Source organism: Procambarus clarkii, chromosome 61 (assembly GCF_040958095.1).
Source record: "Procambarus clarkii isolate CNS0578487 chromosome 61, FALCON_Pclarkii_2.0, whole genome shotgun sequence".
Taxonomy (NCBI): domain Eukaryota; kingdom Metazoa; phylum Arthropoda; class Malacostraca; order Decapoda; family Cambaridae; genus Procambarus; species Procambarus clarkii.
Window position 1 is genome coordinate 26003748 of NC_091210.1, and position 15392 is coordinate 26019139.

Here is a 15392-nt window from a genome sequence, read left to right on the forward strand (position 1 = left end):
TGAAAGGAACGTGAAAAATACAAATACCTGGAGGCGCGTAGCGCACCCCAGACGTGGGCCTGCAGGCACGTTGCGCAGTTAAAGGTCTAAACGTCATTTATCATTTCCTGTAATATTGTTCCCTAAAGTTGTTCCTCCAATTGTTCACTTTCTATTTATTCTCTTACTCATGTGTAACTTTCTTTTTTGTACTCTACTCTCCTTTCGTTGTCACCGAGATTTATTGCTCTTAGTTCAGTCGAATAATCAAGCCCAGGACAATGGTCGCTTCCTCATAAAGTGATTTCTTTCTCAAAGTTCCCAATGTGATCCTTATTCTGGGTGAGTATGTTGATGAATAAGTATCTATGCACGAGTGTGCACATGATACACATGTGAATGTGTGGGCAGGTGTGCATTGAGAAACGAGAGTTTATATACCCAAATTAAGCAAAGGTGTTAAAAGGTTCAGAAGAGTAACTTACAGAAAAGTCAGCTAGGTCGAAGAAAAAGGTGAGGTAGCAGATGACGAGAAGGAGCAGGGTGGGCACGTAGGTGCTGCTCACGTAGTACCCGACAAGGTTCCTCAGCTCCAACGACACCTGCACAAGGCAATCAGTCACACTATTATTTTTTGTGTATTTTTGTGATGATGTTAACTAGCTCAATGTGTGATGGGTAATATTAATTAGGTCAAGGTGGGAGGGGTGAGATGAAGGTGGAATGGGTGATGTTAATGAGGTGCAGGTGGGATGGGTCATTTTAAGTAGGAAATGGTGGGAGAGATAAAACTAAGAAGGAAGAGGTGATGTAATGAGGAGAAAGTGAGATGTTTCACATTAAATAGTTGAAGGTGTGAGGGAAGATGTTAGTAAGGTGCATGTGGGATAGGTCATGTTAGAGTGCTGAAGGTGAGAAAGATGAAGGTCATGATAATGAGCAGAATGTGGGATGCGTCATGTTAATTAGGTGAAAGAGGAGGACTGTGGTGACGATGGGGGGGGGGGGTGAGACGAAGGTCCAAGATGTGAGGTGAAGGTGGGAGGGTTAGGTGAGGTGTTGGTGGGGAGGGGGGGAGGGGAGTGAGGTGAAGGTCCAAGATGTGAGGTGAAGGTAGGAGGGTGAGGGGAGGTGAAGGTACAAGATGCGAGGTGAAGGGTGAGGTGTTGGTAGGAGAGGTGAGATGAAAGGTCCAAGATGTGAGGTGAGGTGTTGGTGGGAGGGGTGAGATGAAAGGTCCAAGATGTGAGGTGAAAATATGAGTGTGAGGTGAGGTGTTGGTGGGAGGGGTGAGGTGAAGGTCCAAGATGTGAGGTGAGGTGTTGGTGGGAGGGGTAAGGTGAAGGTCCGAGATGTGAGGAGCGAGGTGAAGGGGCGAGAGGTGGGTTGAAGGTGGGAGGGTGAGGTGCTCTTGGGATGGGTTAGGTGAAGATTGGTGGGTAATATTAATGGTGAAGGTTTGTGGGTCATATTAATGGTGCAGGTTGGTGGGTCATATTAATGGTGCAGGTTGGTGGGTCATATTAATGGTGCAGGTTGGTGGGTCATATTAATGGTGAAGTTTGTGGGTCATATTAATGGTGATGGTGGTTGGGTCATATTAATGGTGAAGGTTGTGGGTCATATTAATGGTGATGGTGGTTGGGTCATATTAATGGTGAAGGTTGGTGGGTCATATTAATGGTGAAGGTTGGTGGGTCATATTAATGGTGCAGGTTGGTGGGTCATATTAATGGTGCAGGTTGGTGGATCATATTAATGGTGCAGGTTGGTGGGTCATATTAATGGTGAAGGCTGTGGGTCATATTAATGGTGATGGTGGTTGGGTCATATTAATGGTGAAGGTTGGTGGGTCATATTAATGGTGAAGGTTGGTGGGTCATATTAATGGTGCAGGTTGGTGGGTCATATTAATGGTGCAGGTTGGTGGGTCATATTAATGGTGAAGGTTGTGGGTCATATTAATGGTGAAGGTTGTGGGTCATATTAATGGTGCAGGTTGGTGGGTCATATTAAATTAATGGTGAAGATTGGAGGGTAATATTAATGGTGAAGGTTTGTGGGTCATATTAATGGTGCAGGTTGGTGGGTCATATTAATGGTGCAGGTTGGTGGGTCATATTAATGGTGAAAGTTGTGGGTCATATTAATGGTGATGGTGGTTGGGTCATATTAATGGTGAAGGTTGTGGGTCATATTAATGGTGATGGTGGTTGGGTCATATTAATGGTGAAGGTTGGTGGGTCATATTAATGGTGAAGGTTGGTGGGTCATATTAATGGTGCAGGTTGGTGGGTCATATTAATGGTGAAGGTTGTGGGTCATATTAATGGTGATGGTGGTTGGGTCATATTAATGGTGAAGGTTGGTGGGTCATATTAATGGTGCAGGTTGGTGGGTCATATTAATGGTGAAGGTTGGTGGGTCATATTAATGGTGCAGGTTGGTGGGTCATATTAATGGTGAAGGTTGTGGGTCATATTAATGGTGATGGTGGTTGGGTCATATTAATGGTGAAGGTTGGTGGGTCATATTAATGGTGAAGGTTGGTGGGTCATATTAATGGTGCAGGTTGGTGGGTCATATTAATGGTGCAGGTTGGTGGGTCATATTAATGGTGCAGGTTGGTGGGTCATATTAATGGTGATGGTGGTTGGGTCATATTAATGGTAAAGGTTGGTGGGTCATATTAATGGTAAAGGTTGGTGGGTCATGTTAATGGTGAAGGTTGGTGGGTCATATTAATGGTGCAGGTTGGTGGGTCATATTAATGGTGCAGGTTGGTGGGTCATATTAATGGTGCAGGTTGGTGGGTCATATTAATGGTGAAGGTTGTGGGTCATATTAATGGTGAAGGTTGTGGGTCATATTAATGGTGCAGGTTGTGGGTCATATTAATGGTGAAGGTTGGTGGGTCATATTAATGGTGAAGGTTGGTGGGTCATATTAATGGTGAAGGTTGTGGGTCATATTAATGGTGCAGGTTGTGGGTCATATTAATGGTGAAGGTTGGTGGGTCATATTAATGGTGAAGGTGGTTAGGTCATATTAATGGTGAAGGTGAAATTGTGAAACTGAGAACGAAAGATCCATGTTACACGGACTATAGTGAGTTCGTAATTGAGTTTGGCTATTCGCAATTACCTTCTAAATGTGATAATTGGGATAAAGTTTTAAATGGTGGTGGGGTTTCCTCCTTTTCTGCTGTTTCTTTCTCGCTTCTGTATAAGCGCACCGGTTTATGTCTTGCTTTAACAACATTATTTTGATGGCGGATATCGATAAAGAATGTTCAGTAGTGAGTTCCATTCTTCAACTACTTTTCTAACCATTGTAGTCGCTGTGGATTTTGCATCTAAAACAGCTGCTCTCCTTGGATTAATGTTGAATTTGATGCACAGGGCTTCAGTTGCTTTACATTCCAGTAAGTGATGTAATAGTGGCGCCTCTGCATCTGTTCTACAGATATGACACTCTTTAACCATTGGCTTTATTACTTCCCAGCACTTGTAACCAAGTGGGAGTCTGAGTATAGCTACTGCAATATCTCTGGATATCTTTTTACCAGGCTTGAAAGAGTAGTACCCAGTGGCTTGTTCGTACCATATCGCAGTGGATCTTCCTTCTGCTACTTTGGCTATGTGGCACATTTTGATAATTAGGAGTATTTTCTTCTTCATTTGCTCCTTAATCTGTGAAAAACCTGAAGGTATTTTAACCCGTTCAACAGTTAAACCAGTGACAGTTTTTGCTAGTGAGTTTGCGTTTCATTACCATCTATTCCATTGTAACTTGTTATCCAATTTAGGGTGAAGGTCGGAGGGGTGATTTTAACGAAGACAAGGTTAGGGAGGTGATGTTAATGAGTTGAAAATGAGAGGGGTGAGTTGGAGGTGAGATGCATGGTGATAATGGTGGGAGGGGTCATTTTAATGAGGTGAGAGATATCAAGGACATTCCACTATCACATTAGGTGATAGTAGGAAGCGTGAGGCGAAGGTGGAATGGGTGACGCTAATGAGGTGATGATGAGTGGGGTCATGTTAATGAGTTGAAGGTGGAATTGTTCATGGTAATTTGGTAAAGATCGGATGACTGAGGTGAAAGTGGGAGGGGTCATGTTAATGAGGTGAAGGTGGGAAGGGTCATGTTAATGAGGTGAAGGTGGAAGGGGTCATGTTAATGAGATGAAGGTGGGAGGGGTCATGTTAATGAGGTGAAGGTGGGAGGGGTCATGTCAATGAGGTGAAGGTAGGAGGGGTCATGTTAATGAGGTGAAGGTGGGAGAGGTGTGGTTAATGAAGTGAAGGTGGGAGGGTTAATGTTATAGTGGTGAAGGTTTGAGGGGAGGATGTGAAGGTGGGAGCGGTTAAGTTGAATGTAGCTGTAGTTAAGGTGGAAGGATATGAGCTGAAAGTGAATGAGCTGAAAGTGGTAGGTAATATTAATATGGTGAGAGTGGAAGCGCGTGATGTGTATGAGGAAAGTGTGTGATAGGTATATTGTAGGTTAGAAAATGGGAGGAAAATGACTTAAAAGTAGCATTTATCTAATTGTATTTGTTCACTATTATTGCAACGAAAAAACTCTTTCGCTTAGTTGGGGACTTTATTTTCATCTATGTCCCCCTGATTTGTTTATTATCCCTGCTAAACTGTCTTACTATGTCTGCCAGATACTTTCTTTCAGTTTTTTTATATATCTAACCTTTTCTACGTGCGAGAGAAATTTTAATAATCCGTCCAATTTGAAGAAACATTTGTAAATATATTCAGGCGAGAAGCCATGCAAGTGTCCTAGGGTCTCCATTCTGAAACAGACACAAAAACGATCGGATGATCGTCAAAAGTCGAACTACCAACAGTTCAGCTGTAGCTCCGGCTATACTTAAGGGCATCAAATAATATAGTAAGTGTTGAAATAATTTTAGGAACTACAATCTCAGCTATAACGATTGTTCTCTCCTTTTAGCAATATTAATGAATCGGAAATCTCTACACCTAAATGTTTTATCGTTTCCAAGGAATAATTATCGTCATTAATATTCTGCTCGGGTTTAACGAGAGAGATATTTTCAGTCGATACTGCCACATTCCCTTTGCTGACAACTTTTTGTCAAAAAAGGATTTGTGACCTTTTTATGGCAATTTGTCAAAAAAGGATTTGAGGCAATATGCTCGGTCTTTATCCATAATATATTGATGGTCGAAATGTGTCCCGTATAAGTATATTACTACCCCTGGTAACACTAGATATACCTGGAAATTCATCTTCAAGGGGGGGGTGGATATATTCAGTACGCAAAAAACAAACACGTACTCATCCTATACCATCTTAAAACGGTAGAATGGAGATAATCTTGAGGGTTATCTTGAGGTGATTCCTGGATTTCGACGCTAAGATTTTGATCTTAGCATCCCCGCGGCCCGGTCCTCGACCAGGCCTTCTTTTTGTTACACCCCCCCAGAAAGCAGCCCGTAGCAGCTGTTTAACTCCCAGGTACTTATTTACTGCTACGTGAACAGATGCTTCGGAGTGAAAGATACTTTTGCACATTTGTTTCCACCTACACCAGGGGTCAAACTCGGAACCTCATGACTACGAATACCGAGCGCAGTCCACTCAGCTGTCAAGCTCCTCACATGGGGCCATGATTCCACATGGAGGAATTCCATATCCTATCGCATGATGACAACTGTTCCATCCTTATCCTGCCGTGTGACTAGCTGGCTAATTTAATCACTGATGATATCCATAGGAATGAATTCAAAATTATACTTAAAGCACTGATTAACTTAAATAATTTTGCTGTACGATCTGAAGTGTGTTAGTAAAACAGAGTTCTTGGGTTGTAAGATGACTGCTTAAAGGTGTAATGACACGCATGGTTATCAATCACCCGGATACACACACACACACACACACACACACACACACACACACACACACACACACACACACACACACACACACACACACACACACACACACACACACACACACACACACACACACACACACACACACATACTCCATACACAGTTTCAAGTGTAGATATGATAGAGCCCAATAGGCTCAGGAACCTGTACACCTGTTGATTGATGGTAGCAGGTAGGGAGCCGGTCGGCCGAGCGGACAGCACACTAGACTTGTGATCCTGTGGTCCTGAGTTCGATCCCAGGCGCCGGCGAGAAACAATGGGCAGAGTTTCTTTCACCCTATGCCCCTGTTACCTAGCAGTAAAATAGGTACCTGGGTGTTAGTCAGCTGTCACGGGCTGCTTCCTGGGGGTGGAGGCCTGGTCGAGGACCGGGCCGCGGGGACACTAAAGCCCCGAAATCATCTCAAGATAACCTCAAGATATGGTTGAGAGGCGGGACCAAAGAGCCAGAGCTCAACCCCGCAAGCACAATTAGGTGAGTACACACACACACACACACACACACACACACATACACACACACACACACACACACACACACACACACACACAGACACACACACACACACACACACACACACACTCACACACACCAGACTAGTGTACAACTAGACAGTGGTTTGCCATCAGACTAGCACCCGGGCTGAGAGGTATGAGCTACGAGGAGAGACTACAGGAATTAAACCTCACGTCGTTAGAAGACAGAAGAGTGAGGGGGGTATGATCACCACATACAAGATTCTCAGAGGAATTGACAGGGTTGATAAAGACGGGCTATTTAACACAAGGGGCACACACACTAGGGGACACAGGTGGAAACTGAGTGCCCAAATGAGCCACAGAGATATTAGAAAGATTTTTTTTAGTGTCAGAGTAGTTGACAAATGGAATGCATTAGGGTTGGTTAGGTTCGGTCATATTTCTACGTTAATTTTAACTCCAATAAAAAAAATTGACCTCATACATAATGAAATGAGTAGCTTTATCATTTCATAAGAAAAAAATTAGAGAAAATATATTAATTCAGGAAAACTTGGCTTATTAGGGAAATCGGGCCTTGCATAGTAGGCTGAGAAGTGCGTTCTGGCTACTAGGTACGACATCTATATATATATATAGCAGCCATGTCTTTCCTAACAGGTTCAGCAGGGGGCTTTACAGGCCTAAGACCCCAGCACATCAAACAAATGCTGAACCCGGTGCTTGGAGATGCTGCAAAGGACCTTCTAGTGGAACTTACCAGATTCTCCAACATGTGTTTGGCTGGCGGCATCCCTGAGGACATCAGGCCTGTCTTTTATGGAGCAGCACTCTGTGCTCTAAAGAAGAAGGATAGGGGTATCAGGCCCATTGCCGTTGGCAATACCCTCCGACGCCTTGTAGCTAAGGCTGCAGTGAGATCTATCAGCCAGGAAGCAGCCACCTTGCTGAAACCTCATCAGCTCGGGTTTGGGATCCCCCTAGGTTGTGAAGCTGCAGCACATGCAGCGCGGGCTTACATTGCTGATCTCCCGGACCAGAAGGCACTAGTAAAGCTTGACTTCAAAAATGCCTTCAATCAAGTCAGACGAGACGCTGTCCTCAGGGCTGTACACAACCATTTCCGTCCCCTTTACCCATTCATCGGATCGTGCTACAGTGGGGACTCTAAGCTTCTTTTTGGGGAGCATGAAATAAACTCCTGTGAAGGTGTCCAACAAGGTGACCCCTTAGCCCCCCTCCTTTTCTGCCTAGCTATCAAAGAGGTCACTGATAGTCTGACAAGCGAGCTAAACATCTGGTACCTGGATGATGGCACTCTAGCTGGAACTCCGGAAACCATTTTGGAGGATATAAGGAAAATCCAGGAGCAGGGAGCAGCCTTAGGCCTCATTCTCAATGCATCCAAATGTGAAATAATCTCCCGCAACCCAGACATCACTGGGCAAATACAAAATGTTCTTCCAGACATTCTCGTTGTCGAGCCACCGGACTGCACTCTCCTGGGTGCCCCCATTGGCCCACGAGCAATCGAGGAGGTCCTGGTTGCAAAAATCACTGACCTAAAGAGAATGCAGGACAGGATTGACAAGATTGATGCCCATGATGCTCTCTTTCTCCTTACAAGATGCCTGTCTCTCCCTAAGTTGACCTACTTTCTGAGATGTTCTCCATCCTACAGCAGCCCTAAGTTAAATGTGTATGACACCCTTCTGAGGTCCATGCAGGTGAAAGTCCTGAACCTGCCATTGGACGACTCTCAGTGGGAGCAAGCAACCCTTCCTGTAAGACTCGGCGGCCTTGGTGTCCGCACAGCCTCCCAAATTGCTCTACCAGCCTTCCTTTCCTCCTCTCATGCATCGCACGACCTCGTCAGAGATATTTTACCTGCAACCCTGAGGGATTCAGCAGGAATACACGATCCTGCTTTCACTGAATGTTCAAATCAGTGGGATGTTCTTGCAGCCCCAGCAACCATTATAGAGCCAACAAAACAACACAAACAGTCCGGCTGGGACCACCCTCTAGTGGAAAAAGTAGCTGATGCCATGCTCAGCGTCGCAACATCATACAAGGAGAAAGCCCGCCTCAGAGCAGTGCGTGCCCCTCATGCAGGAGACTTCCTCCTGGCAGTACCCATGTCAGCAATGGGCACGCGCCTAGATCCAGAATCCCTTCGTGTAGCAGTGGCCCTCCGCCTTGGTGCCCCAATTCACACTGAATACAAGTGTATTTGCAACAGGGTGGAAGCAGACCAATACGGACTGCATGGGTTGCATTGCGGAAGCACAAAGGGCTGGCATGCAAGACACAACGAGGTCAATGACATCATCAAGAGAAGCCTCGTCTCAGCTGGGTGCCCAGCGGAGAGAGAACCACGCATCCTAGGGGTCCAAAACCCGGATTTCCCCGCACTTCGCCCTGATGGCATCACCATATACCCATGGAAGGAGGGTAGACAGTTGGTGTGGGACTACACATGTGTATCCACCCTGGCTGACACCTATGTACACTTCGGAGCTGATCAAGCAGGTGGGGCGGCCAACCACAGGGAAACAGCAAAATCACTCAAGTACAGGCGACTGGAAGGTCAATACCTCTTTGTTCCCATAGCGTCTGAGACGCATGGCCCCTGGGGCAAGAGTGCCTTGGGATTTCTCAAGGTATTGGGTTCCAGGCTCATTGACGTCACCAGAGACCCAAGGGCTTCCAGTTTTTTATTTCAGCGTCTCAGTGTGGCGATCCAGAGGGGAAATGCTTGCTGCGTCCTCGGTTCCTGTCCAGAAGCGGAGGAGCTTCAAGAGATCCATAACCTTTAGGCATTTGTCTTGTATGTTTTGTAACCTTTAAATACACAATAAAGGAAAAAAAAAAAAAAAAGGGAAGGGGGTGGTAGGAGAAAAGCACACAGAAACTGTATTGGAGGGGACCTACATTCCCTCCAATGCGTTATGTGTGGTTTCCTCCGAGGCTATGGGTCCCCCTTCTTCCAGCCAGAGGTGGTACTCCCTTCCCTATATATATATATATATATATATATATATATATATATATATATATATATATATATATATATATATATATATATATATATATATATATATATATATATGTCATACCTAGTAGCCAGAACGCACTTCTCAGCCTACTATGCAAGGCCCGATTTGCCTAATAAGCCAAGTTTTCATGAATGAATATATTTTCTCTAATTTTTTTCTTATGAAATGATAAAGCTACCCATTTCATTATGTATGAGGTCAATTTTTTTTTATTGGAGTTAAAAATAACGTAGATATATGACCGAACCTAACCAACCCTACCTAACCTATCTTTATAGGTTAGGTTAGGTTAGGTAGCCGAAAAAGTAAGGTTAGGTTAGGTTAGGTAGGTTAGGTAGTCGAAAAACTATTAATTCATGAAAACTTGGCTTATTAGGCAAATCGGGCCTTGCATAGTAGGCTGAGAAGTGCGTTCTGGCTACTAGGTACGACATATATATATATATATATATATATATATATATATATATATATATATATATATATATATATATATATATATATATATATATATATATATATATACATATATATTAGTATATTTTGGTAGCAGTCTTTCCTGTAGACATATATTATTAAATATGACCGAAAAAGTAAGATTAATAATTCTAACACGAATTTTCTCAATCTTTCGTACATTACGCTTCACTGTTGGAGGTAAATCAAAAATCAATTCTCCAAAATTCATTTTTATTTCTAGTCTGACGCGACACGGGCGCGTTTCGTAAAACTTATTACATTTTCAAAGACTTTAGTTCACAAATACACAACTGATTAGAACTTACGTATCTCCGATTTTATATCTACATTTGAGTGAGGTGGGAGGGGTGATGTGGCATTAACACAAGACAGAACAAGAGGGGATATTAATAGGGTATTAAAAGTATCAACACAAGACAGAACACAAACAATGGGTATTGAATAGAAGTGTTTGTAGAAAGCCTATTGGTCCATATTTCTTGATGCTTCTATATTGGAGCGGAGTCTTGAGGTGGGTAGAATATAGTTGTGCAATAATTGGCTGTTGATTGCTGGTGTTGACTTCTTGATGTGTAGTGCCTCGCAAACGTCAAGCCGCCTGCTATCGCTGTATCTATCGATGATTTCTGTGTTGTTTACTAGGATTTCTCTGGCGATGGTTTGGTTGTGGGAAGAGATTATATGTTCCTTAATGGAGCCCTGTTGCTTATGCATCGTTAAACGCCTAGAAAGAGATGTTGTTGTCTTGCCTATATACTGGGTTTTTTGGAGCTTACAGTCCCCAAGTGGGCATTTGAAGGCATAGACGACGTTAGTATCTTTTAAAGCGTTCTGTTTTGTGTCTGGAGAGTTTCTCATTTGGCTTGGAGAGGCTTGTTCGCATTTGTGTTCCTCACGTGCGCCCCAAAGAATGAGGTGATTTGGTAAAATGCTATGCCCAAGATTACTATCCGAGTGCCGGCGGTGGGGTGGTTCAAATAGCCTCCGCTATCACCTCATTATGTCCGGTCGTGATGGTCAAGTGGATTAAGGCGTCTTGTACATACCAGTTGCGTTGCTCCTGGGAGTATGGGTTCGAGTCATTTCTGGGGTGTGAGTTTTCAGTTGCATATTGTCCTGGGGACCATTCAGGCTTGTTCGCATTTGTGTTCCTCACGTGTGCCCCAAAGAATGAGGTGATTTGGTAAAATGCTATGCCCAAGATTACTATCCGAGTGCTGGCGGTGGGGTGGTTCAAATAGCCTTGGCTATCACCTCATTATGTCCGGTCGTGATGGTCAAGTGGATTAAGGCGTCTTGTACATACCAGTTGCGTTGCTCCTGGGAGTATGGGTTCGAGTCACTTTCTGGGGTGTGAGTTTTCAGTTGCATATTGTCCTGGGGACCATTCAGGCTTGTTCGCATTTGTGTTCCTCACGTGTGCCCCAAAGAATGAGGTGATTTGGTAAAATGCTATGCCCAAGATTACTATCCGAGTGCTGGCGGTGGGGTGGTTCAAATAGCCTCGGCTATCACCTCATTATGTCCGGTCGTGATGGTCAAGTGGATTAAGGCGTCTTGTACATACCAGTTGCGTTGCTCCTGGGAGTATGGGTTCGAGTCATTTCTGGGGTGTGAGTTTTCAGTTGCATATTGTCCTGGGGACCATTCAGGCTTGTTCGCATTTGTGTTCCTCACGTGTGCCCCAAAGAATGAGGTGATTTGGTAAAATGCTATGCCCAAGATTACTATCCGAGTGCCGGCGGTGGGGTGGTTCAAATAGCCTCGGCTATCACCTCATTATGTCCGGTCGTGATGGTCAAGTGGATTAAGGCGTCTTGTACATACCAGTTGCGTTGCTCCTGGGAGTATGGGTTCGAGTCATTTCTGGGGTGTGAGTTTTCAGTTGCATATTGTCCTGGGGACCATTCAGGCTTGTTCGCATTTGTGTTCCTCACGTGTGCCCCAAAGAATGAGGTGATTTGGTAAAATGCTATGCCCAAGATTACTATCCGAGTGCCGGCGGTGGGGTGGTTCAAATAGCCTCGGCTATCACCTCATTATGTCCGGTCGTGATGGTCAAGTGGATTAAGGCGTCTTGTACATACCAGTTGCGTTGCTCCTGGGAGTATAGGGTTCGAGTCACTTTCTGGGGTGTGAGTTTTCAGTTGCATATTGTCCTGGGGACCATTCAGGCTTGTTCGCATTTGTGTTCCTCACGTGTGCCCCAAAGAATGAGGTGATTTGGTAAAATGCTATGCCCAAGATTACTATCCGAGTGCCGGCGGTGGGGTGGTTCAAATAGCCTCGGCTATCACCTCATTATGTCCGGTCGTGATGGTCAAGTGGATTAAGGCGTCTTGTACATACCAGTTGCGTTGCTCCTGGGAGTATGGGTTCGAGTCACTTCTGGGGTGTGAGTTTTCAGTTGCATATTGTCCTGGGGACCATTCAGGCTTGTTCGCATTTGTGTTCCTCACGTGTGCCCCAAAGAATGAGGTGATTTGGTAAAATGCTATGCCCAAGATTACTATCCGAGTGCCGGCGGTGGGGTGGTTCAAATAGCCTCGGCTATCACCTCATTATGTCCGGTCGTGATGGTCAAGTGGATTAAGGCGTCTTGTACATACCAGTTGCGTTGCTCCTGGGAGTATGGGTTCGAGTCACTTCTGGGGTGTGAGTTTTCAGTTGCATATTGTCCTGGGGACCATTCAGGCTTGTTCGCATTTGTGTTCCTCACTGTGTGCCCCAAAGAATGAGGTGATTTGGTAAAATGCTATGCCCAAGATTACTATCCGAGTGCCGGCGGTGGGGTGGTTCAAATAGCCTCGGCTATCACCTCATTATGTCCGGTCGTGATGGTCAAGTGGATTAAGGCGTCTTGTACATACCAGTTGCGTTGCTCCTGGGAGTATGGGTTCGAGTCACTTTCTGGGGTGTGAGTTTTCAGTTGCATATTGTCCTGGGGACCATTCAGGCTTGTTCGCATTTGTGTTCCTCACGTGTGCCCCAAAGAATGAGGTGATTTGGTAAAATGCTATGCCCAAGATTACTATCCGAGTGCCGGTGGTGGGGTGGTTCAAATAGCCTCGGCTATCACCTCATTATGTCCGGTCGTGATGGTCAAGTGGATTAAGGCGTCTTGTACATACCAGTTGCGTTGCTCCTGGGAGTATGGGTTCGAGTCACTTCTGGGGTGTGAGTTTTCAGTTGCATATTGTCCTGGGGACCATTCAGGCTTGTTCGCATTTGTGTTCCTCACGTGTGCCCCAAAGAATGAGGTGATTTGGTAAAATGCTATGCCCAAGATTACTATCCGAGTGCCGGCGGTGGGGTGGTTCAAATAGCCTCGGCTATCACCTCATTATGTCCGGTCGTGATGGTCAAGTGGATTAAGGCGTCTTGTACATACCAGTTGCGTTGCTCCTGGGAGTATGGGTTCGAGTCACTTCTGGGGTGTGAGTTTTCAGTTGCATATTGTCCTGGGGACCATTCAGGCTTGTTCGCATTTGTGTTCCTCACGTGTGCCCCAAAGAATGAGGTGATTTGGTAAAATGCTATGCCCAAGATTACTATCCGAGTGCCGGCGGTGGGGTGGTTCAAATAGCCTCGGCTATCACCTCATTATGTCCGGTCGTGATGGTCAAGTGGATTAAGGCGTCTTGTACATACCAGTTGCGTTGCTCCTGGGAGTATGGGTTCGAGTCACTTCTGGGGTGTGAGTTTTCAGTTGCATATTGTCCTGGGGACCATTCAGGCTTGTTCGCATTTGTGTTCCTCACGTGTGCCCCAAAGAATGAGGTGATTTGGTAAAATGCTATGCCCAAGATTACTATCCGAGTGCCGGCGGTGGGGTGGTTCAATATAGCCTCGGCTATCACCTCATTATGTCCGGTCGTGATGGTCAAGTGGATTAAGGCGTCTTGTACATACCAGTTGCGTTGCTCCTGGGAGTATGGGTTCGAGTCACTTCTGGGGTGTGAGTTTTCAGTTGCATATTGTCCTGGGGACCATTCAGGCTTGTTCGCATTTGTGTTCCTCACGTGTGCCCCAAAGAATGAGGTGATTTGGTAAAATGCTATGCCCAAGATTACTATCCGAGTGCCGGCGGTGGGGTGGTTCAAATAGCCTCGGCTATCACCTCATTATGTCCGGTCGTGATGGTCAAGTGGATTAAGGCGTCTTGTACATACCAGTTGCGTTGCTCTTGGGAGTATGGGTTCGAGTCACTTCTGGGGTGTGAGTTTTCAGTTGCATATTGTCCTGGGGACCATTCAGGCTTGTTCGCATTTGTGTTCCTCACGTGTGCCCCAAAGAATGAGGTGATTTGGTAAAATGCTATGCCCAAGATTACTATCCGAGTGCCGGCGGTGGGGTGGTTCAAATAGCCTCGGCTATCACCTCATTATGTCCGGTCGTGATGGTCAAGTGGATTAAGGCGTCTTGTACATACCAGTTGCGTTGCTCCTGGGAGTATGGGTTCGAGTCACTTCTGGGGTGTGAGTTTTCAGTTGCATATTGTCCTGGGGACCATTCAGGCTTGTTCGCATTTGTGTTCCTCACGTGTGCCCCAAAGAATGAGGTGATTTGGTAAAATGCTATGCCCAAGATTACTATCCGAGTGCCGGACGGTGGGGTGGTTCAAATAGCCTCGGCTATCACCTCATTATGTCCTGGTCGTGATGGTCAAGTGGATTAAGGCGTCTTGTACATACCAGTTGCGTTGCTCCTGGGAGTATGGGTTCGAGTCACTTCTGGGGTGTGAGTTTTCAGTTGCATATTGTCCTGGGGACCATTCAGGCTTGTTCGCATTTGTGTTCCTCACGTGTGCCCCAAAGAATGAGGTGATTTGGTAAAATGCTATGCCCAAGATTACTATCCGAGTGCCGGCGGTGGGGTGGTTCAAATAGCCTCGGCTATCACCTCATTATGTCCGGTCGTGATGGTCAAGTGGATTAAGGCGTCTTGTACATACCAGTTGCGTTGCTCCTGGGAGTATGGGTTCGAGTCACTTTCTGGGGTGTGAGTTTTCAGTTGCATATTGTCCTGGGGACCATTCAGGCTTGTTCGCATTTGTGTTCCTCACGTGTGCCCCAAAGAATGAGGTGATTTGGTAAAATGCTATGCCCAAGATTACTATCCGAGTGCCGGCGGTGGGGTGGTTCAAATAGCCTCGGCTATCACCTCATTATGTCCGGTCGTGATGGTCAAGTGGATTAAGGCGTCTTGTACATACCAGTTGCGTTGCTCCTGGGAGTATGGGTTCGAGTCACTTCTGGGGTGTGAGTTTTCAGTTGCATATTGTCCTGGGGACCATTCAGGCTTGTTCGCATTTGTGTTCCTCACGTGTGCCCCAAAGAATGAGGTGATTTGGTAAAATGCTATGCCCAAGATTACTATCCGAGTGCCGGCGGTGGGGTGGTTCAAATAGCCTCGGCTATCACCTCATTATGTCTGGTCGTGATGGTCAAGTG

At 45.5% G+C, this 15392-nt stretch overlaps 1 protein-coding gene across 2 annotated transcripts in view; it reads right to left on the bottom strand.

Moving 5' to 3' along the window:
* Positions 1-400: 400 nt before the first annotated feature.
* LOC123750759 (uncharacterized) overlaps positions 401-15392 on the bottom strand; it is a 184151-nt gene continuing 169159 nt past the window's right edge. For both annotated transcript variants that reach the window (XM_069307763.1, XM_069307761.1), the window contains exon 8: positions 401-581. In XM_069307763.1, coding sequence (XP_069163864.1) covers positions 426-581 — 156 coding nt within the window. In that variant the 3' untranslated portion in view covers positions 401-425. The remainder of the gene's footprint in view (positions 582-15392) is intronic.